Source organism: Eublepharis macularius, chromosome 2, assembly GCF_028583425.1.
Source record: "Eublepharis macularius isolate TG4126 chromosome 2, MPM_Emac_v1.0, whole genome shotgun sequence".
Lineage (NCBI taxonomy): Eukaryota > Metazoa > Chordata > Lepidosauria > Squamata > Eublepharidae > Eublepharis > Eublepharis macularius.
This window is the reverse complement of record NC_072791.1, coordinates 69,853,369-69,874,757: the sequence shown is the minus strand read 5'-3', so window position 1 is coordinate 69,874,757 and position 21,389 is coordinate 69,853,369. Positions and strand designations below refer to the sequence as shown.

The 21,389-nt window shown below is 38.7% G+C and overlaps 1 protein-coding gene across 3 annotated transcripts in view; it reads left to right on the top strand.

Annotated features, from left to right (window-relative positions):
- The window catches only part of UBR1 (ubiquitin protein ligase E3 component n-recognin 1), a 138,008-nt gene extending 117,498 nt beyond the window's left edge, over positions 1-20,510 (top strand). For all 3 annotated transcript variants that reach the window (XM_054971048.1, XM_054971047.1, XM_054971049.1), the window contains exons 35-47: positions 132-280; positions 792-847; positions 2,510-2,606; positions 2,823-2,890; positions 6,336-6,486; positions 8,622-8,724; positions 9,258-9,391; positions 10,216-10,324; positions 11,599-11,655; positions 13,121-13,198; positions 15,882-16,052; positions 16,809-16,910; positions 17,523-20,510. In XM_054971048.1, the coding sequence (XP_054827023.1) occupies positions 132-280; positions 792-847; positions 2,510-2,606; positions 2,823-2,890; positions 6,336-6,486; positions 8,622-8,724; positions 9,258-9,391; positions 10,216-10,324; positions 11,599-11,655; positions 13,121-13,198; positions 15,882-16,052; positions 16,809-16,910; positions 17,523-17,664 (1,417 nt within the window). In that variant the 3' untranslated portion in view covers positions 17,665-20,510. The remainder of the gene's footprint in view (positions 1-131; positions 281-791; positions 848-2,509; positions 2,607-2,822; positions 2,891-6,335; positions 6,487-8,621; positions 8,725-9,257; positions 9,392-10,215; positions 10,325-11,598; positions 11,656-13,120; positions 13,199-15,881; positions 16,053-16,808; positions 16,911-17,522) is intronic.
- The last annotated feature ends 879 nt before the right edge of the window (positions 20,511-21,389 follow it).

Below are 21,389 nucleotides of genomic sequence, written 5' to 3'. Positions count from 1 at the left end.
AATAGGTGTTGAACACTTCTTAAATTAAAATGATTGTGACTTGATCATACAGATAATCTCAATCTATCCCTTGAACTTCTGAAGTCTCTACTGTCACTGGTTCACAGACTTTTTCCTTGCTTCTTCCACAGAGTCAAATATTCTAATAGTATCAATGAGATGGTGGTTCTCTTTGCCACTGCAATTTACAGAATTGGATTAAAGACTGCTCCAAACGAAGCTGATCCCCGCATTCCTATGATGACTTGGAGCACTTGTGCTTTTACCATCCAGTGTTTAGGTAAGACAAAAATTGAGTTTTTTTCACAAAATGAATTTTTGTTTTTATTAAACTTGACACTGGTAGAGTTTTAGATCTACTAAAATGCGATTTTGAATTAGAACAAGGGACAGTAATGGGTTAGATCCAGAAGAAGTTGGGGAGGGTTTTTTTCTTTGCCTTCCCTTTTCCCCAAGCAGCCTGCTGTGTGTCCTAAAAATGACCTGAGGATCAGGAGAGCCTCACAAACAAGCTGTAGCACAGTGCAGGACACGGCAGTGATGAGGGGGGAATTTAATAAAATTGTGCCCTTCCCCCTCTTCTGTTCACTACTTGTATCAGGGGAGTAAGAGGTGTCTTGACCTGATTTTCCCCATCATTGCTGCACCATCCCATACTGTGGTGCCTTCTTCTTTTAGACCCTCAGCGCTGACTTCTGGCACAAACAGCAGCCATGTGTGGGGAGACCAAAATGTAAGCTAGCTGTCTGTGTTTGTTGACTCACTACAAATGTTCTTTGTTTCCTTTTAAGAAAATCTTCTTGAAGATGAGGGCAAGCCTTTATTTGGATGTCTTCAAAATAGACAGGTATGGATGTTTGGATAATGTAATTGTCCAGTGTTACTGATTAATTTTTGCAACAATATCTCATAAAGTAGCAGCTCTTCAAGAGAATCGCCTCCCAGATTATTTTAGAGGCAGCTTTCTATACTATGTCAGACACAGAACATTCCTGCAAAGTTGTTTTACATTTGAAAAAAACAAAAGCGTTAATACATATAACTAGAGTGATTTCCAGAATGTCACACCTCATTCTTAAATTCATATACGGGATTGGCATAGTATGCTTAAAAGCTCTATATATTTGATAAATGGTGGGGAGGCTATGTCTATAGCCTACCAGAAACAATGTGGAAAACTCAAGGTATTCAGTTAGGTGGGCCTTGGAGCATGACAGTTCTTATGCCTTGTTGTTGCATATCTTTCTCCATGATAGATATCGCCTGTTCCCTTCAGATATTTCCAGGCATAGTATGTGGTAGTGCTCCAGAATCTTTAATGAACATCTTACATTTTCTATGATGATATTAAAAAAAATGTTTCTATCTTACAACATTGTTCTGCTCTTTCCACTGGCATATGGAGCACTTGTCATCTGCACTGTTCTTAATAGAATTTATTCATATTGAACACATTGACCACAATCTAGGAAGCTAGTTACATTTATTCAGCAGGGTTTTGGGCTTCTGCATCTCAAACAGCAATTACAGCTACCACCCAACATGGCAAGACAAATGTTTTTAAACTCTGAACAGAGTTTGCTGTTCTGGGGTGTGTGTGTATCTGAGAGAGAGAGTGAACCCCCCACACCCTGGGACATTTCTTTGGGATTTGACCTGTGTAGGGGTGTGCAGTTCAGTTCAGTATTTGGATTAAAATACCAAATTTTGGCTGATTCGGCAAAATCTGGGTATTCCAAATCAAAACTCAGATATCCTGATTTTTTATGAATTTTCAAATTCTATTCCTGTGCTTCACTTTGGTTCTATTGAGCTTTCTCTGAGATGAGCTCAGATTGCATTTGGGAGGGTGCCTTGGCCGTGGCAGCCTTGCCCCAATGTGTTTCTGCAATGGGAGTCAGCTTTGACTCTTTTCCCATAGGAAGCAATGGAGTGGCTGGGGAGTACCTTGTTCAGGGGCTCATAGAAGTGGCTCTTGGAGTTCAGTCTTCTGGAAACTTGGGTGCCATTAGAGGAGAGTCAGAAGTAGGTCCCCTGAAAATTTGGTGGAGTTTGGTGGAGAAATGACTGCTCCAGTCCACCAAATATCTCCCAGAGTGATTTTCCCATAGAAAACAATGGCTGAATTTTTCAGAAATACCCAAACCAAATTAAAGAATCAATTTGGAATTTGGGGGATTCCAATTTTTTCTCAGATTCCATTAAATCAGATTTACTAAATTTTGGGTACACACCTCTAGTCATGAGTGTTTCATTTTTTAACTTACATGCATGTTTCATTTTTTAACTTACATTTAGTTGGCTTTATTTTTAGGCTTTTGTTATCCAACAATTAGCAATTCAAGTGCCTTCCCCTATACCTTCCCCCTACTTACCACTTGTCACCAATGCACATTCTAGGTACTGTTAGTCTTCAGCCGCTAGAAGACAAACTTTTTTAAAAAAGAAAAAGGAATTGCAAACACATTTTTAATGAAGTCCTTCTCCCCCCCCCCTACTTGAATTCTAGCACAGTGGTCTTAAAGCAGTAGTGCAGTTTGCAGCTGCTCAGAGAAGTACATTACCACAAAGCGTGATCCAGCAGCATCTTGTTCGTCTCTTAGGAGGTAATGTATTTTCATTAAAGGTTTTGTAGAAGTTGAACATCTTTAAGACTGGCCATGGGAACTAGCATCCAATGGCAGAATTACATTATGGTGGACATGATGGGAGAGAGAGAAATGGTTGACAAAAAATAGAAGAAATTTCCTTTTTATTCTGTCATACTTTTACTGAAGTCAGGCAGTTGCAGTGTCTGTAAATGATATGTCTTGCTCTTGTAGTTCTTCTGCCTGGTTTAAAAATAGAAGATACTCCATCCCTTCTAGATATAGATCTGTTTCATATTTTGGTAAGTAGTTGGCTTTTGTTTTACACTGATTCTTTTAAGTTTTGAGATTTATTGCGCACAGATGCTAATCCTGTGATTAGTCTAATTTGTAGTTGTGTGTCTGCAAAAACTTTTCTTGATAATCATTGTAAGAATGATGTTGAGACTAAAGTCTCCTAGATTATTTAAAATGATAATCAATTTAATAGCTTGTATGGAATTAATAAACCCTGTATATTTGATCCAGAGGAGTTAGCCATGTTAGTCTGTAGCAAAATTGAAAAGAGTCCAGTAGCACCTTTAAGACTAACCAGCTTTATTGTAGCATAAGCTTTCGAGAGCCACAGCTCTCTTCGTCAGATGCATGGATCGTATGAAGAAACTGGCCAGAGATATATAGGTGGTGAGGGTAGGGGGGAGAGGATGCAGGGAGTAAGGGTCATGTAAATGTAAATAAGTTACAAGAAGTCATGAAAGAGGTGGAATGCACAGTCCAAACAGGGTGTGACCCCTCCCCTCCATGGCAGAATATGAATAGAATGCCTGAAGGCAGTTACTGTTGATAATGCACAGCCATTCATAGTTTCTATTCAGTCCAAGTCTGACTGAGTTAAATTTTCATATGAATTCCAATTCAGCAGCTTCCCCTTGGATTTTGTTTTTGAAAGGTTTCTGTTGAACTATGGTGACTATTAAGTCCTTGATGGAATGTCCTGGTAAATTGAAGTGTTCTCCCACTGGTTTCTTCTGGATGTTGCCATTTTTAATGTCAGATTTGAATCCATTTATTCTTTTGCGCAGAGGTTGGCTGGTTTGTCCAATGTACAGAGCAGATGAACACTGTTGGCACATGAGGGTATTTATCACGTTAGGGAATGAACAGAGCAGATACAATTGTAACATAAGGCTTGGCTGTAGACAATCGACCGAGTGGTATGTTTAGAGTGGTAACTGGAGACATGTAGATATGAGTATTGGTTAGTGGATTTCCAGTATAAGGTCGTATTTATCTGTCCATTATGTAGTTGTACAGTGGTGTCCAGGAAGTGTACCTGTTGTGTAGAGTGGTCCAGGCTCAGGTTGATGGTGGGGTGAAAGTTGTTGAAGTCCTGATGAAATCTCTCAAGGGCTTCCTTCCCATGGGTCCAAATGATAAAGATGTCATCCAAGAACCTTACGTACAGGAGTGGTTTCAGTGGATGGGAGCTGAGGAAGCGTTGCTCCAAGTCTGCCATGAATATGTTAGCATATTGTGGTGCCATACCAGTGCCCATGGCTATGCTTTTAACCTGTAGATATAGGCTGTCGCCAAATTTGAAGTAATTGTGAATAAGCACGAAGTAGCAAAGTTCAGTGGCGAGGTGTGCTGTGCTTTTGTCCGGCATAATATTCCTGATGGCTTGCAGTCCATTCGCATGTGGGATGTTGGTGTACAGAGCCTCAACATCCATAGTTGTTAGGATGGTGTCATCCGGTAGGTTGTCAATGGACTGTATTTTCCTGAGAAAGTCAGTACTGTCCTGTAAATAGCTGGGTGTGTTGGTGGCATAGGGCCTGAGGATAGAGTCCATATATCCTGAGACTCCTACTGTGATGGTGCCAATTCCTGAAACAATGAGGTGTCCTGGGTTACCTGGTTTGTGGATTTGGGGTAGTAGGTAGAATGTTCCTGGCCGTGGTTCCTGGGGTGTGTCCATATGGATACGTTCTTGTATGTCCATGGGGAGTGTCTTTAATATTTTATTGAGTTCTGTATTGCTCCATAGGGTCAGAAAGTAATGTTTTATAGAATGTTGTATTGGAAAGTTGTCTCTCTGCTTCCTGTATGTAGTTATGTTTATCCATGATTACGACTGTGCTGTCTTTGTCAGCTTCCTTGATTATGATGCCTGAATTATTTTTGAGGCTGTTTATGGCATCTCTTTCTGCATGGCTGAGATTCTGCTTTAAGTGATTTTGTTTGTCAATTATCTCAGCCCGGGTACATCGATGGAAGCATTCAGTGTAAAAATCCAGTGAGAAGTTGCAGCCCTCAGGGGGTGTCCATGTGGAATTTTTGTTTCTGGAACTTTGTGACTATGACTGTGTATTGCTTGGTTGGGAGGGTGATTGCTGCTGTGATGGTGTCTGTTCAGCGGAGTGGTTGAAGAATTCTTTCAGTTTTAGGAGTCTGAAATAGGCTTCCAGGTCTCCACAGAGCTGTATGGTTTGTGTGGGTGTGGCTGGGCAAAAAGATAGTTCATGTGAGAGGACACATTCCTCTGCTTGGCTCAGTTTGTGGCTGGAGAGGTTGATAATGTTGCTAGGTGGATCTAAAGTGTTCTTGTTCCCTGTTATGTGCAGGAGTTTTGAAAGCTGCTTCTCCTTCTGTAATTGCGTAAGTAGTGTGCAGTAGATGGTTTCTATGGTTTTGGTAAAAATCTGCCAGCTCCTGGTTTGTGTAGAAGGATTGTTTTTTATGAAGAGTCTAGTTTGGAGATCTCCTGCTTGATCCTTTGTTGTTAGCTGTACATCAGTCCAATGAGGTGAATTAAGAATTTCCTGGATAAGGTGTTGCATAGTTTCTCACTGTGTGCACAGGCCCTTGGGTAGAATGTCCAGGTTTTTGCATTTAGAAAGGAAGGTGATATCTTCATACCCTCCATGCATCTGATGAAGAGAGCTGTGGCTCTTGAAAGCTTATGCTACAATAAAGTTGGTTAGTCTTAAAGGTGCTACTGTACTCTTTACTGTCCTGTATCTTTGAAGCATTTTAAACTATTTTGTACTGTTGTAAAAAACCATCAGGATTCCAGAGACTCCTTAAAGAAAAACGAAATTTTATTTCGGTTTACGTTTTGTGGACTAGAGCTCATATTGTTAAATTGCACCTGAAGAAATGAGCTCTTACCCATGAAAGCTTGCACACAAATAAAATTTTGTTAATCTTCAAGTGTCACTGGATTCCTATTTGTTTTTTTCTGGAACAAAGTAACACAATTACTCTGAATTATATCATCATGAAACACAGTAACATCTCGCATTTGTGTAGCAATTCTGAGTATTTCATGTGCTTCACCTACTTTACCTTGTTGTAGTCTTTGCAACACCTTTGTAAAGTTGGCCAGTGTTATTACCCTAATACTGCTAGTGTGAGATTGAGGCTGAGAGAAGATGAATTGCCATATAATGAATTTATGATGACCCCAGATTGTGGCCGGAGGGTATGTGAAATAGCAACTTCATTGAAGTGAATCAGGTCTTGGTCAAACTAGTTCCTGAATGGAATATCACTTGGGAATCCTATGTATGTGACCTTGAGTTCTGTGAAGGAAGAAATGTATGATATAAATGTAATAAATAATAGTTAAGATTCAGGTAGAAGTCTTCCTGATTCATATATCATTCTCTTAGCCACTAGTTCTTAATGTCCTTTTTAAATTATTTCTATTTGACAATGTTATTTGTGTCCCCTTTGCTCTGTTAGGTTGGTGCTATATTATCATTTCCATCTTTGTATTGGGAGGATACTGTAGACCTACAACCTTCATCTATGAGCTCTGCCTGTAATCATCTCTATCTTTTCCATTTGATTACCATGGCACATGTTACACAGATCATTCTCACCTCCACAACAGGTACGGTTACTTTTTAGATAGGCTTGAAGAAAACAGAGAGAGTCATGGTATAGAGACAGAAAAGGAAGCAAATAGCGCCGTGATGTACTAACTACAAAAACCTAAAACCAACACAAAAAAAGCCTGGAAAGAACGTCTGATATATGCCAGGGGGTTTTCTCTGCCATATATTATAATTCTTGCTTTCTGTAACTGCCTGGAAGAAGGGAGCCAGAAATGAGATGTGAAGGCTAGCGAGCCCGTTGCAGTCATAGAGCTGCAATCATGCAACAGAATCTTTTGTTATATCCCCTTTGTTTCTTTATGGACATTGTTTCCCGTGTGTATATGGCATATTTTTGTATTCAGGTATTTATTCTGGAATAAGGCATTGTCACTTTATACAAAATAGGCACTGATCACTTTATTGTTATGTATGCATCTACATTCTGATTGGCACTTAGCACTTTAATTGTGGTTTATAACTACTTTGAAATAGTGGCTTTTGTGACCATGTTGTTTCTTTTTATTGATTGATTGTACTTGCTTTACCAATGATATGTACAACTTGTGACAGTGATTGTGTTCAACTTACAAAAATTAATTAACAGACACTGATTTTGTAAAAAAGTTTCTGATTTATTGTATTCATTGTATATTTAATAGGTTTTTGTAGTTAGTATGTCACGGCGCTATTTGCTTCCTTGTCTGTACCTTTTAGTGGCTTTTGTCTAGATAGCTTGGTGTAACCCCCCGTTTTTTTTAAAAGCAGGAGGCTTGGATGCCTTAAGATGATTAAAATCATTCTTTGTGGGCAAGCTAGAAGAAAGAAAATGGGGACAAGTGAGGTAGCAAGGGGAATAGTGGAAGGAGGAAGAAGTCAAAGTATTCCCCCACTCCCCTTTGGATCCCAATTTCTCAATATTGTGTATCAGAGAGAGTGCTTTTTATATTGAACTTATTTTTGTAAGATTACTCCACACACAAAAATATGCTCAGTGGGTTACACATAATACAAATCACCATATGGAACCCAATACAGAAAGACCAAAAATTATAATTGCCAAAACAAGAAAACAGCTGCAGAACAGTATCAACTAAAAAAGAACAAAACTGTTTAAACAAGAATTAGCCAAAAGTATAAGTAAATAAGAAGATTCCTAAATCTAACAAACAAAGGCCCCAGATAGTTTTGATAAGTGACAGAGTTGTCCATACATATAAAGGTGAACGCAAGCCAGACATTGTTCAAAATATTGGGCTGGATTTTATGAAACTTTTTCACTAATGGTGTCACTTGCGTCTGGTGCAACAGACTCTTCCTGTGGCACAAATCAGAAGAAAGTTGTGCCATTGTTGGAAAGGTCAAAACCATAGTTTACTTTAACAATGAAGTGGCTGGGCTCACCTTCTTCAGGGCACCATAAAATTGGCCCCAGGGGTCCAGTATTCATGAAGCTTGTGGGGGGAATCTTTAGAGGACAGTCAGGAGTAGATTCCCTGCAAATTTGGTGAAGTTTGCTTGAAAAATGACGGCGCAGCCTACCAGATAACCCCCAGATTGATTTTCCCATAGGAAACAATGGCTGAAATTTACCAAATTAATTCAGTAAAAAATTCAGAATATCAAATCTAGTTCAGTACTCACTTTTTGATCCAGAATACCCAGATTTCACCAAATCAGCCAAATATGGTATTCTAATCCAGATACAGAACCAAACTGCACACTCCAAGCTGGCTATAGTAAATCTGTCTGCCTTTTGTTCTCCATGAATACCTTTTGGGGCTTAAGGCAACATTAAAGGGATACAACAACAACAATGTGCTTATATACTGCTCTTCTAGACAAATTAGTGCCCACTCAAAGCAGTGAATAAAGTCAGTGTTGTTATCCCCACAATACAGTTGGGGCTGAGATGTGGCTTACCCAATGCTGAGCTCATGGCAGTAGCGAGATTCTAGCAAGCAGAATGCTGACTCAGAGCCCAACCACTTAACCGCTGTGCTACAGCACTCTCAAATTATAGTCTACCTCTGTGCTCCTGTCCTCAATTTAAAACTGGTTTAAACATGTTATTTCTTACAAAAAGACCAGGTAGAAATGAAGTACAGTACTTGAAAAATAGTAATATATATATATATATATTTTGTTTTAGCCAATTCTTGCACTGAATATCCTTCTGATCAGTCACAGGAAGATAGTGAAGAAGCACATGCTGCAGATTCTTTTAGTAAAGAAATTTGCAGATACACAAATGGGTAAGTAGCATCTTTGCAGCATACCTTGATAGACGAGTGTATTCAGTTGTTTTTTCATGTTTTGCAGAAGTGAAGAGATCGGCTGCCAGTTAGTTGTGGGTACTAACCTTGATAGACAAATAGTCTGACTCATTATAAAGTCACTTCATTAGTTCAACTAGACCTTAAAATCTAGTGCATCTAGGTTGCATGCCTTCAGAATAAGTTCTTGTAGTGGTTTTTACCTTTATTGGTTTTTACCCATTTTTTTCTTCACTAAATTTGTGTGCACATGATATACACCAAGCTGTACAGTGTGTTAATCTGTTAGCAAGGACCGTTTTTAATGACTACTATCATCATGTTTTTTAATGGCAGCCTCCATATAAAATACCAATTATGGAGAAGTGCTTTAATTTCTCATACTTTGTTTTTTGGCCCCGCCAAGTTTCTGACCTAACATGAAAGCACAATATATCTTTTATATTATATTTTCAAGCCTTGATGAAAGTTCCAGCAAAGTATTAAATGCACATATTTGTTCTGTATTGCAGTTGGTACAGACCGACTGTTCCTGGCTGGTATTTGTGGGATTGTATTAAGAAGGGAATTGCATCCTACCTGCGTTGTGCTGCTTTGTTTTTCCATTTCTTGCTGGGAGTGCCACCACCTGAGGAGCTTTTGTTAGGTAAGTAGTAGAGTATAGTGACCTTTCTCTCCACAGACAAAATTCAGATTAAAGCCACAGGCAGGTGAAAATACCTCAGTTGGCTGCAAAATGGTTACCAGGAAGTTCTGTTTTCGAATCCCTGCTATCATGGATAGATATTTAACTGCTTTGTTACTAACTGCATTTTTTCGTTAGAGTAACAAGGTGCAATATAGGTCCTGACTGTTTCCTTTTTTTCTTGTTGAATTACTGAGGTAGCTAAAGTACAAAATAAATATTTAAAAAATAACCTCAGAGTCTTGTGCAGTAATACAAACTGATCTGAGCCTTTTCACCTATGCTGCTGATAGGCTTTATACCCACCCTTTTAATCTAACCCTGCTGTTCCAAAACAGAAGACGCCTCCAGCACTAAGAACTTTCACACCAAAAAAGGTTTATCTGAATGCCTCCCCCATTTGACACATGCATCTTCCCACAAAGGAGTTGGCTCTTGTCGTTTTTAACACACACAAGAGGATTTTAGCTTGGATGTTCAGAATAACAATCATTTTGACTTTTTCAGTAAGTAAACTGGTAGCCTTCAATGTGACATCCCCAACATATTACCCTCTACAAGACAAGTTTTGTTTTGAATCTTCAGAATTTCTTACCCAGAATAGTAATAGGGGACCATCTGGATTCAGCCATTGCCATTGCTCCTACTCAAACTTTTTAAAACTATTCTATCTGAAATGCACTTTTTCTTTCTGATTCTGCAAGGAATTTTTTTTAAAATGTAGAAGTCTGTTTTTAAATGTCCGCAATCAGCTGTGTGTTCAGCATATTCTCCTTCCTTTTCAGTTTCTGAGGAAAGTCAGTTCAAAGCACTTTGTGGATATTTGTCTCTACCCACCAATTTGTTCTTGCTTTTTCAAGAATATTGGAATATAGTAGAACCCCTGCTCCAAAGGTATGAGTTAAGTACTGATCAGAGAATGGATTCTGCTTTTTAAGTACATTCTCTTAGCATAAGATTATCCCAACAAAAGGGATAATCAATCACTGTAGAAGATTTGGACAAGTGAGCCAAGAACTGGCCAGGCTGGTAGCCAGAATTTTTGTCTTGATTGTAAGGGTGTAGAGAGTAAAGGGGTGTGAGACATTGAACAGCCAGAATCTAAATATAAATTAAAATGTTTAAAATTATATGATTGTAGTAAATATAAAATAAAAGGTAATTTAGCACTTTTCAGTTGTCCCAGTGCCTTTGCATTCACTGAACAGGAAGCAACGTCATTGCTAGTAAAAGACTAGAGACTGGTTTATTTTTTAGAGGAGGGATTCAAGGAGGAGTCCAAAATACCTTGGAGGGAGCCACATCCCTCTAATACAGCTCTGGGGAAGACAAACCTATTGGATCAAATCTGAAGAATTATTGGGGAGGAGGGGTAGAAATCCTTCCTAAGATCCTGTTGAGAAAGTATCTCCCTGAGCTAATGAGCCATGTGAGGAACATAACTGGACAAGGAGAGAGCAGCATTTATAAATTTTTGTAAGAGCAAGTAACCATGGAAGAATTACAAAAGTTTCTTGCCTTCATAATGGACATTCAACATGAAGTAGTTTGAGCATAGGGGCTACAGTAGGTCTCCCATTATTGGAGTTGGGTGCAGGAACACCCTCTGCTGCAACCAGTCTGTTCCAGCCAGGTCATGTCTTGATTGAGCAGAGAAATTGCAGAGGGAGAATGTCTAGCAGCTTCTCAACTAGAGCCAAATATTTCCTTGCTCAAGCAAAGGACATGCAACAGTTGCTGTGCTACCCCTATAGTGGCTTTGAGGGTTGAAGGACTGAGATGTGAACTTGCTCCCTGCATTTGGTTATGGAAGCTGTTGTACAGGTTTGTCTTGGATTCACTTCAAGACGTGAACATGCATTGCTGCCTTGATTTCTGTACACACATTCTGGTACCCATATTTGGCAGCATGGAGGTAGTGCATGTATTGAAAAGTAAATATTTAACTGTGTATATAGAAGGGTCCCTACAACCTAAAGACCCGTTTTTATCCTTTTCCCTGTTTTGTCCCCCAGCACACTCAAATGCTAGTTCCCTACTTTAATAAAATAGGGAATTATTGTAACTATCAGTTAGAGGAAATGTCCCACTTAATTGTCATTTTTTAAACTAGCAATAGACAGCTGTCCTATAAATATTACTGTTCTGATAAAAAAAAATTCTCGCAGGTGGTGTGCAGATCCTGTTGTACTAAGCTTTCTAAAAGGGACACGTATTACATTAAGGTTAGTTCCTTTTTATTCTGTAGCAGCATTTGTTTTGGTTGAAGAGACCTGAATATCCAGATCTAGAGTATGTTTTATGCCTTTCAACAAATGTGAATACATTTTAAGTGCAGTTACAGCACTTTTTTACTAATGATAAAATGTCAAATGTTGTTCTTTTACCATCGCTTTTGTTGCATCACGTTCTTTTTTCTGTTGGCCCCATGCCAGGGCAATAGTCCATTTTACCAATGTTCAGCAGATTGGAGTACTGAGCCATCCCATATGTGCTTCAGTTTGAATTAATTATGGGGTTTGTGACTAGTGCAGACAGAAAATAATGTAAGTCCCTAAATATTGCTTAACTTGCAATAATTAGTCGGTATCCCCTCTGCATATTTGTTACAATTTTAGATACACACACACACCAACATCTGTATATGTGCATACACACACACAATTTTAGATACATGTATTTATATATATATATTTACCCTGAGTCTCAAAAGTGGGTTGTCTATTCCTAGCCAGCAATATGTTTGAAAATCATCCCTCCTGTTAGTTGAGATGTGACAATGCCCTGTTTATATATCTGTTACCCTAAAATTCTGAAGCATACTTTATATAGATAGAAGGCCTCAGCATCTCCAGCCAGGCTTTTTTCTTGAAATAGCAGTACACAATGCTTTTTAAAATCTGCTTTTGAGACTTCTCAGAATTTCAAAACAATTTGCTTTGCAGCAAACAAAGATGTCTTTTGAAAGCCACAAAACGCAAGCTTTACAGTGAACATGAAACTAGTCTTGTGATTCTCTGGATTGTGGTCATTTTTTATAAAGAGAAATCACTGTTATTTTTTTCAGTTGATTTTATAAACATTAATCTGATGTATAGGTCTCACTTGCAAACTCCTAGGCTTCATTCAGGTGCAATAAGAAAACTGTGGTTTGTTATGAGAACAAGCTTCTGAAGTCCTTGGACTTACCTGCTTCCTCTTTCCCTTGTGGGTGCCCAGTTTTAACGTAGCAACAAAACTTCATTTTTTCCCCAAATCAGTTAGTGTTCAGTATCCACACAGTTTGTTGTGACATCTGAATTGGGCCAAGCAACAAACTGTAGCTTATTCTTGTGCTTGCAAATCAAGATTTCAAACCATGGTTTAATTCTCAGACACCACAATAAATTGTGGTTTCTTAGGTACAAGGAAGTCTTCAGTTTCCATTGTGCAGAAAGAGTGTGGGCATGCAGGCTAAGGCTTTCAGAAGCTTGTTGTTACCAGTATATGGACTGTTTGTTTCATCTAAATTGAGCCCTACGTACAGGAATCATAGCTGTTTTGTCTTAGAATCTCCCACTGCCTCAAATATTTTCATCTTGAACAAAAAAAAATGATATAAAGTTCAAGCAAACAGTAGTGCTGTTTTTGTTGTTTTGATGTTTAACTGTATCCTGGATTATAATGTTTCTTCATACATGAATGAACTAGATATCCAAGGAAAAGAAATAAATTAATTGAGCTCCCAGAAGACTACAGCTGCCTTTTGAATAGAAGCTCTCAGTTCAGGTGAGAACCAGAGGTCTTTTTAACATATTTACAGATTTTCTTCTTTATATTACTGAATTTAGCATAACATAGATAAGGTATAATTGTAACTAAGGAAAAGTTATGAACAGAGTATTATTTTACCAATTATGCAAGAAATAGTACTGCAAAAATATGTTAAATTAACATTCCAGGATCAGGTTTTCCATCTAGCATAGGTATAAGAGCCAGTTTTGTGTAGTGGTTAAGAGCAACAGAACTCTAAACCCAGTTCTCCAGGTTAGAGTCCCGCTGCTCTTAACCACTACACCAAAGTAATAACATACTTTGTAAACCACTCTGAGTGGCCATTATGTTGTCCTGAAAGGTAGTATATATGGAAAATATATACATCATTTTCCAGATATCTGCTTAAGCTGACTCACAAAAATCATAACAGCACAAGAATTATCAATTATCAAGCCATAAAAACTAGACAGGGGCATTAAAAGCAACATAAAGCATTCAGTAGCCTAAAGTAATATTTATAACAGTCCTTGTGCTAGAAGTTGACAATTAATGAGATGGAATATGAGCTCATAGCCAAAATAAAAATAAATATTTTGGCCTAGTGTCTAAAAGGGTATCTTAAAGTACATACCAAAGGAGCCTCAAGGAGGAGAACATTCCAAAAGCAAGGTAGCACCACAGAAAAGGCCCTGTCTCTTGACTCTCACCAACCTCACATCTGCAAGTGGAAGCACAAACAGCAGGAAGATGATCTTAACTAGCAGGCTGAACAATAGAAAAAAAGCAGGTCTTCACATACCCGAGCCCAAGCCATTTAGTGCCTTGAAAGTAAGAACCTGCTCTTTGCATTGTGCCCAGAAACAGATGGGCTGCTAGTGCAGATGTTTCAACATAGGGATGACACAATCCATGTGCCCAGGCCCTGATAATAGTCTGTCTGACCATTGTATTTTGGACCAAGCTTTTAGATAGTTCTAAAAAATCTAAGGAGAATCCTGAGCTTGAAAGGTCAATATAGGGAAGAACTGTGTTGATCATTGGACAGAACTAGAAAGGTGTTAGGGAACAAAGGAAGGCTTCTTAACAAACCAGCAGTAAAAGTTTAAAAATGCAAGTATCTGGCTCCAAACAATCAGGAGTTTACACAGGCTTGAAAGAATAACAAAATTTCGCTTTAGTGTTTGAGGGCAATCTATAAATTAAGTACAACAACAGGAGTAGCAGTTCAACTCACTTTAGAAAGTTGATTATCTTTACACATATCTGCCAAACTTACAGTTGTCACAAGACTAGATCAATAGAAAAATATAAAGCTGCATCTTTTCATAGTGATTTTATTGCTTTTATGTTGATGAATTCTTTTATATAGCATTTTGCCTTTGTGCTGCTTTTATGCATATTTTATGCTGTTCGCTGTTGCATATTGTGTTAATTTGCTTTTATTGCATTTCAATTTTTTACTGGAAACCATCTCAGGCAAATTTTTGTAAGTGTAACATATAAATACATGAAATAAACAATGGTTATCTTTATGATAAAAGCTGGCTAGTATTTGGAAAATTTCAGTAAAGACAGTAAAGGGTGATCCACTGCTCTTTCTCCTGACTATATAATTAGGAAGATGGAAGTATTTTAAAATGGATTTGGGGTGCTGGCAGAGTTGCTTTGTGTGATTGCGTTCAGACATCATGAAGAAAATTCATGTGAATGAGCCAGAAATTTCTTGGGCTTGTATAGTTTCTTGCTCCTTCTTTCTTCATGTGCAGTACAGAGATTGAAGGCTACTTGGTTTGGTGCAAAGTACAGTTTGCGGTGATATCAAGATCGGGTGATTTGCCCAGTTTTAACGTTGCAACAAAACTTCATTTCCCCCCCAAATCAGTTAGTGTTCAGTATCCACACAAAGCGTGGGTGTTGGGGGTGAGGTGGGGTGGGGAGTCCAAGGACTTTATTCCTCATCATGAACAAACAGATAGTAGAATATTCTAGTAAGACAAGTAATGATTTGGTGTGGATTAGAGGTGGCTCCTGTGAGTATGGTTCAGGATGTGTGATTATTTTTCTTTTCAAAAACAACTAATAAACAACTAATTAGACTACTCTTGTGTAGAATATAAAAACAGACTGTAACCCCAAATTTATGTATTAGTATACACTAATATTAATGCTATTGGAGCATGACAAATCATATTTAATGATACATCATCACTATGGCTTAATATGCAAAATTTCAAAGTACTTTGTTGTTCATCCTGATCTGCACAAAATTGCTGAAGTAGGTGATCAGTGTTTCCAATTCTTAGTTTTCAAAATATATGTTGTCAATCAAGAATCAAACATTCAAGACTGAGTACAAAGTCTGTGGTTGATCGTGGATTGGAAGCCATGTCTCCCATATACAGATCTGTGCTTGAAACTTATAGGAAATAACTTTGAGGAGTGATTATATTTAAATTTACTTTTTGATTTTAGTGTAATATTAGTTTAGCTGGTTTTTCCATCTTTTCTACATATGGGAGAGTGAATGTGTATCCCTTATGAAGGAGTTCTTCCATCTGATTCCTACTAGTCATCAAAGTTTAGTAGTGGAGGTTTCTGGTTGCAGATCCTCTTGGCTAACGGTGTGCTTCCTGTAGTGTTTCTGAACTCCACGTTGCTTTCAGGCTGTAGTCTTTAGTTACCTTTATCTTTTCAGATGCCCTCAATCCTCCTACGATGAGGCCAAGTACCCAGTGTTGTGTTTGTTCTGTGGGGCCATGCTGTGTTCTCTAACTTCCTGTTGTCAAGAGATGGTAAATGGGGAAGAGTTTGGACCCTGCACATCCCATGCTGCTCATTGTGGAGCTGGAGTGGGCATCTTTCTGAAGTAGGTGACTGACTAGAATATAAAGCTCATGTGCCAAAGTAAACCCATTTTCACAAGGGAATATGTGCTTTTTCAGATGGGGTGTAGCAAATGTTGCCCAGTTTTTTTCCTTAAAAGGGTAATTTTTGTCTTTCCATCCAATTCCATACAAAACTTAAAGCAGAACTGCTGGTGCTTATGGAATTGCATTCTTCTTGCAGTAACATGTTACAATTAGAGTGCTGGGAAAGTCTGATATCCTCAAGATCTTTCTTGAGGGGAGACCTCAGAATCTATTTCTGTCATCATTTTAATAAAGATTCTTTCCAGTCAATCAGTATATAAAGCGACATACTTTAAATGGGTAAGAAACCTGGCCTGCTGGTGTGGAAAGCAAGGTATCTAGTGGGCCACTTTTGGTAAACAGAACTGGTGTTGCAGGATGAACCAGATGCTGAGTTAAGGCGCCTGATGGCAAGACTCATGCAGTTTAAATCTGGTAAGAGGAATGATTAGTGTTCTTGAGGCCGAAATGATCTCAACCTGTTTTCAAACTTTAAAGCAACAGATGCCTATTTTCTGTAGGATTCAAAGCAGTTCGGTCCTGAACATGTGTTTTTCAGGCTGAGTTCAAAAGATTGACTTCATAGTACCCAAGATTTGGTTCTTTGGTTTAATGATTGGCAGGTTATATTTTGTTAAAAGTTGAGTGCTGAGAATATTTGCAAACCATGACTCTATCGGCATATGTTTTTAATTCAGCTTTCTTTCCTTTAGAATTAAGGACTGCAAACTTATGCTAATGGGAGGAAAAAACAGAGGCTGTTTCTATCCTGCACCATACCTAGATGAATATGGAGAAACAGACCCAAATCTGTCGTAAGTGGATGTTTTGCTTTTCAAAGTGTATTTAGATATATATCCTGCTTTTCTCACTAATGGGCACCCAAAGTGGCTTAAAACATCAGTGTTCTCATCTCCCTTTCCCCCCCACAATAGCCATATTTAGGTACGTGTTAAGGTGAGAAGGAGAAACAGGTCCAAGCAGTTCTTCCAAGGCAGCATAGGGATTGGTGCTAGTCTGACACTGACTGTACCACATTGATTTTTTTTTATCTCCCATGTTTTTCTATTTTTGTATTGCTGTTTTATAATGCTGAACAAACCTGCTAAATACTCTTCTTTGTGAATTTTAGACTACTATCTTGATTCATTTCCATCAGAAAGATGTGTTCGCCAGCACAGTTCCAGGAACTTAATACTTGCTTTTCATACAGGAGGAGGCATTTGTTGCCAGTAAAGATTCTGTGATGAGGCTGCTAACTAGCCATTCTGTCACTTAATATTTATATGAAACTTCTCTGCAAATTAATGTTTACTTGAATTGTCCTGGTACGTGCCCTACCTGAGTAAAAGTTAAAGTGGATTGAAACGGAAGATTTATCATGGTTTCTCACATCTAATGTGTATATTCTTGTTTTTCTTTTGAAGAAGAGGCAACCCTCTGCAATTGTGTCATGAACGGTACTGGAAACTCCACTTGCTTTGGCAGCAGCACTGCATCATAGAGGAGATTGCTCGAAACCAAGAAACGAATCAAATCTTCTTTGGATTCAACTGGCAGCTGCTCTGAGTGGCAGTTCCTCCTAGATTGGATCACTAAGTCTCTGAACAAGATGTTTGCTTTAAGGAGAAAAATCCAGTCCACACTCGTGTATTTAAAACTAACTGATTTTAAGCAGGTTTAATCTGGTGCGAAAAGCATACATGCACACAACTTTCCAGATTTGATTGTTGAACAACTGCCAGAACAACTGCCACCCCGAAATGGCTGGGTTCAGTAGATATGGACATTTTGCTGAAGTTTCTTTTCCACCTGATTCTGCACTTTGTATAATTTAGATACCCCAGACCACCTTTTGTCATACTTAAATGTGATTTTAATCCCAATAAAGAAGCAGCAAGTTTTCCCTTTGTGTGTGTAAACAGCGGTTGAAAATGACCCTTTAAAGGGCCTCTTCATCTAGATACAAGAACAATATACTTGGACTAATTTGATGTCTTCATTCTTCATATCTGGTTTCCTCCTTCAGCTTAGCAGCACTTAAAAAGTCTGTGATTGCTCTGTCTGCAACTTGCTCCTTGGAGGAGAAATGTTTCCAGACACCTTGTAAACTGTAGCTGTACTCTGACTACGAAGTAGTACAATGAGAAGTGCACACTACACAGGATGCGCTGTGCAATTTAATGAGAAGCATTTGAAAAAGTTAAATGTGAGTGCCAGTTTATTCTAAATTAGTGGAAAAGTAAAATTTTCAGCTGGCCTTGAATCGGAAATGCAATGCTTTGCTTTTGGCATAGCTAAACGATCACTGTGTATATAATATAGTCACACTAATATTTTGTGCCTCTGTAATCACAATAGTCTAAAAGTTTTTAACCACCTGCTAACTTTGGCTGTGGTAGTAAAATATTATCTACAGTAATGTAGGTCTTACTTATCCCGTGGACTACTACATTCCCACAGACTGCAATGAAACAAGCCATTTAAATACGCACCTCTTTTCCTGTCAGCATACCAATTAGAAGACAATGGATATTAAAAATAATTAAATAAAAGATGGACATTAGTATATGTAGGTTTCCCTGAATTTTATGGTCCAGTTCTGTGGAGACTTCAGTAAACTGCACATTGTCTGGTGCTATTATGCTGGGTCCACAACCTGTTTTCAGTTGCTGAAGACATAATTGCATTTTCTTTTTTTACATCAGTGGCACTAAAATACTTCAGATCCACTTTTCACTCCATATTATAGCCATAATTATGTTGGAGGGAGGTTGTGATAAGAGCTAAAACTTGCCATAAATGTACCTTTTATAACATTCACCTTCCAGTGAATGAATCCTGTCTTAAAGGTTAAACTACCCAGATGATACAGTGAAACGTGTGTGTATAGATGGTTAAGAGACATGAACTTGGGTGAAAATAACTAATTTCTAGTAACAAAAAAAAAACCACACAGAAAGGAACATTGTGACAGACAGCAAGATCAGAAGGCACATGATTTCACACAGTCCAATAATCCTTCACTTCAGTAAAGTAAAACCTTTGCTTATTTTTCCATTTAAGCTTCTCTGTGCAGCGCAAACAAGCTTCCATAGAATACTGCCATGAAGATTTCTTGATTTTCCTTAGTGTGCCTGCTTTAAAAAGATAGTAAATCCCTCTGCAAATGACTTCTAAACAGAGGTTTAAAGCTGATCCTTCCCCCCTTCCCAATGATTGTTGAGGCATACATGAAGAATTCCCCCAGTACATACACAAAACATAAACAATGTTCATTTGGCAAGGGTATCATATAACCTGTTCAAGTTATTCACATTTTTTGCTTAGGCATACGTTCACTCACACTGTACACCTGAATTTGTGCAAGTGCAATAGATTTGTCATGTTCCCACATGCACTCCTGCATCAATTCAGGAGGGTCATACATAACATCCTGCATCATTTGTGTGTGTGTGTGTGTGAAGACAGTTCCAATAAATGAAATAACTGTCCTAGAGAGCAGCAGGGTAGTATCATTGTGGTAATTAAGTAGGAGGAGGTTTAATACAGGAGATAGGTGCTACTTTCACTGCAGTGTCCTTAACAGTCAAATCATGGATTGCTTCTTGAAAACAACGGGCGTGATCCAACTAGCGTAACTAACTCTTTTGCTGAGATTGTACTATAACATGCTTAACACTGGCTGGATTTCACCCAGTAAGACTAGCACTGAGTTCACCTCTATCTGAATGTTACCAGTTACTGACATGGAAACAGTGGCCCCCAGTTCAGCAGTGTGAGCATAGCAACTGAGGCTGAGTGTACGCTGCCCTTTAAAAGAAACAAGAACCACACCGGTTGGCTGTTGGGCGAAAGCAATCCTCACTGTAATTGGTGAGATTTTGCTTTTCTTTTAAGGGATGCATGCAGCTCCAGCTGCCAGGTCAAGCTGAAGAGTTATACATGCAGCTTGCAATTTCCTAGCCAACTAAGGATTTGCATCAAAAAGCCTACTTCCATGAGCATACAGCTCCCAGCAGTATCATTGTACTGGTCAGATTCTTGTTCAAATTACATCAGAATTCTTCTTCTTTGAGGAAAGTGGAGGCAAAAAAAAAAAAAACACCCTGGCTTCACATTTTACATGTTTGGACTTGGCTAGCTTGAGGTCTGCGCACTGGATAAGGATGGTCATTTTTCATTTCAATTAATTACTATGCAGTTTGGTTCACTGTGAGTATAATCTGCATTTAATAAACACACAGTGGTGAAGCCACTAATTTGAATTATAAGGAAGAACAGAATTTATTTACATACATTCATATTGATATCCTTTAATTGCAAAAATGTAAATTTGAGTCTTATGTAATGTTCTGGTCCTTTAAAAATCTTGTATATGTATATTTAAAAAGGAAATAAAGTAAATTCTTGTATATTATGGCCTCTTCTTTTAAAAGAATTTCACAATTTTTAGAACAGTGTGGTAGATAATATCCCAGAAAGTAAGTGGAGGGAGGAACAGTTAATAATTTTAGCCAGTATCTAACAGCATGTATTTTAATACTTTTAGTTCCATTACCAAACTGCTTTATCTTTGACCCTTTTATCACTGTTTTTAGGTCATGAGTGGAAAGGTAAGGGGCAAGCTGCCTGGCCTGTTGCAGATGGAAAAAGGCAGACCTGTAAACCACTCTGATCTGAGCCTCCTTTGATAAGGAGGCATTCAGAATCATCCCCAGACTCCTAACCTTAGGAGCAAGCATAAGGGGCGCCCAACGATCCATGGCCCAGATACAGGACCTCTGTCTTTGTGGGATTCAATTTCAGTCAACTCTGCTTCAACCATCCAGACACAGTCGCCAAGGCTCTAGCTAAAACGTCTGGGGCAGAGGCAGGCCAGCCACCCATCAACAGATACAACTAGGTGTCATCCGCATACTTGTGATAGCCCAGTCCGAAACTTTGTACCAGCTGGGCAAGGGGACATGTATAACTGTTGAACAACATCAGGGAGAGTATCGCCCCCTGAGGGATGCCGCACACCAACAGGTCTTGCAATGACAACTTCTCCCCTAGCAGCCTCCTTGCGTTCAGGGTGGTATGCTCTGAAGGCTCTGGTTTGCCTAGTGGAAGGCAAAAATGTTCAGATATGCACAAACAATTAGACTGCCATGCATTACTTGAACAGACAGCTTCCCTGGCTCTCTTCCAGGAATTCTCGCTGATACAGGAATGGCCTATCCAACATTGAATCTCTTTGATGGTTGTTGGGGGTTTTCCGGGCTGTATTGCCGTGGTCTTGGCATTGTAGT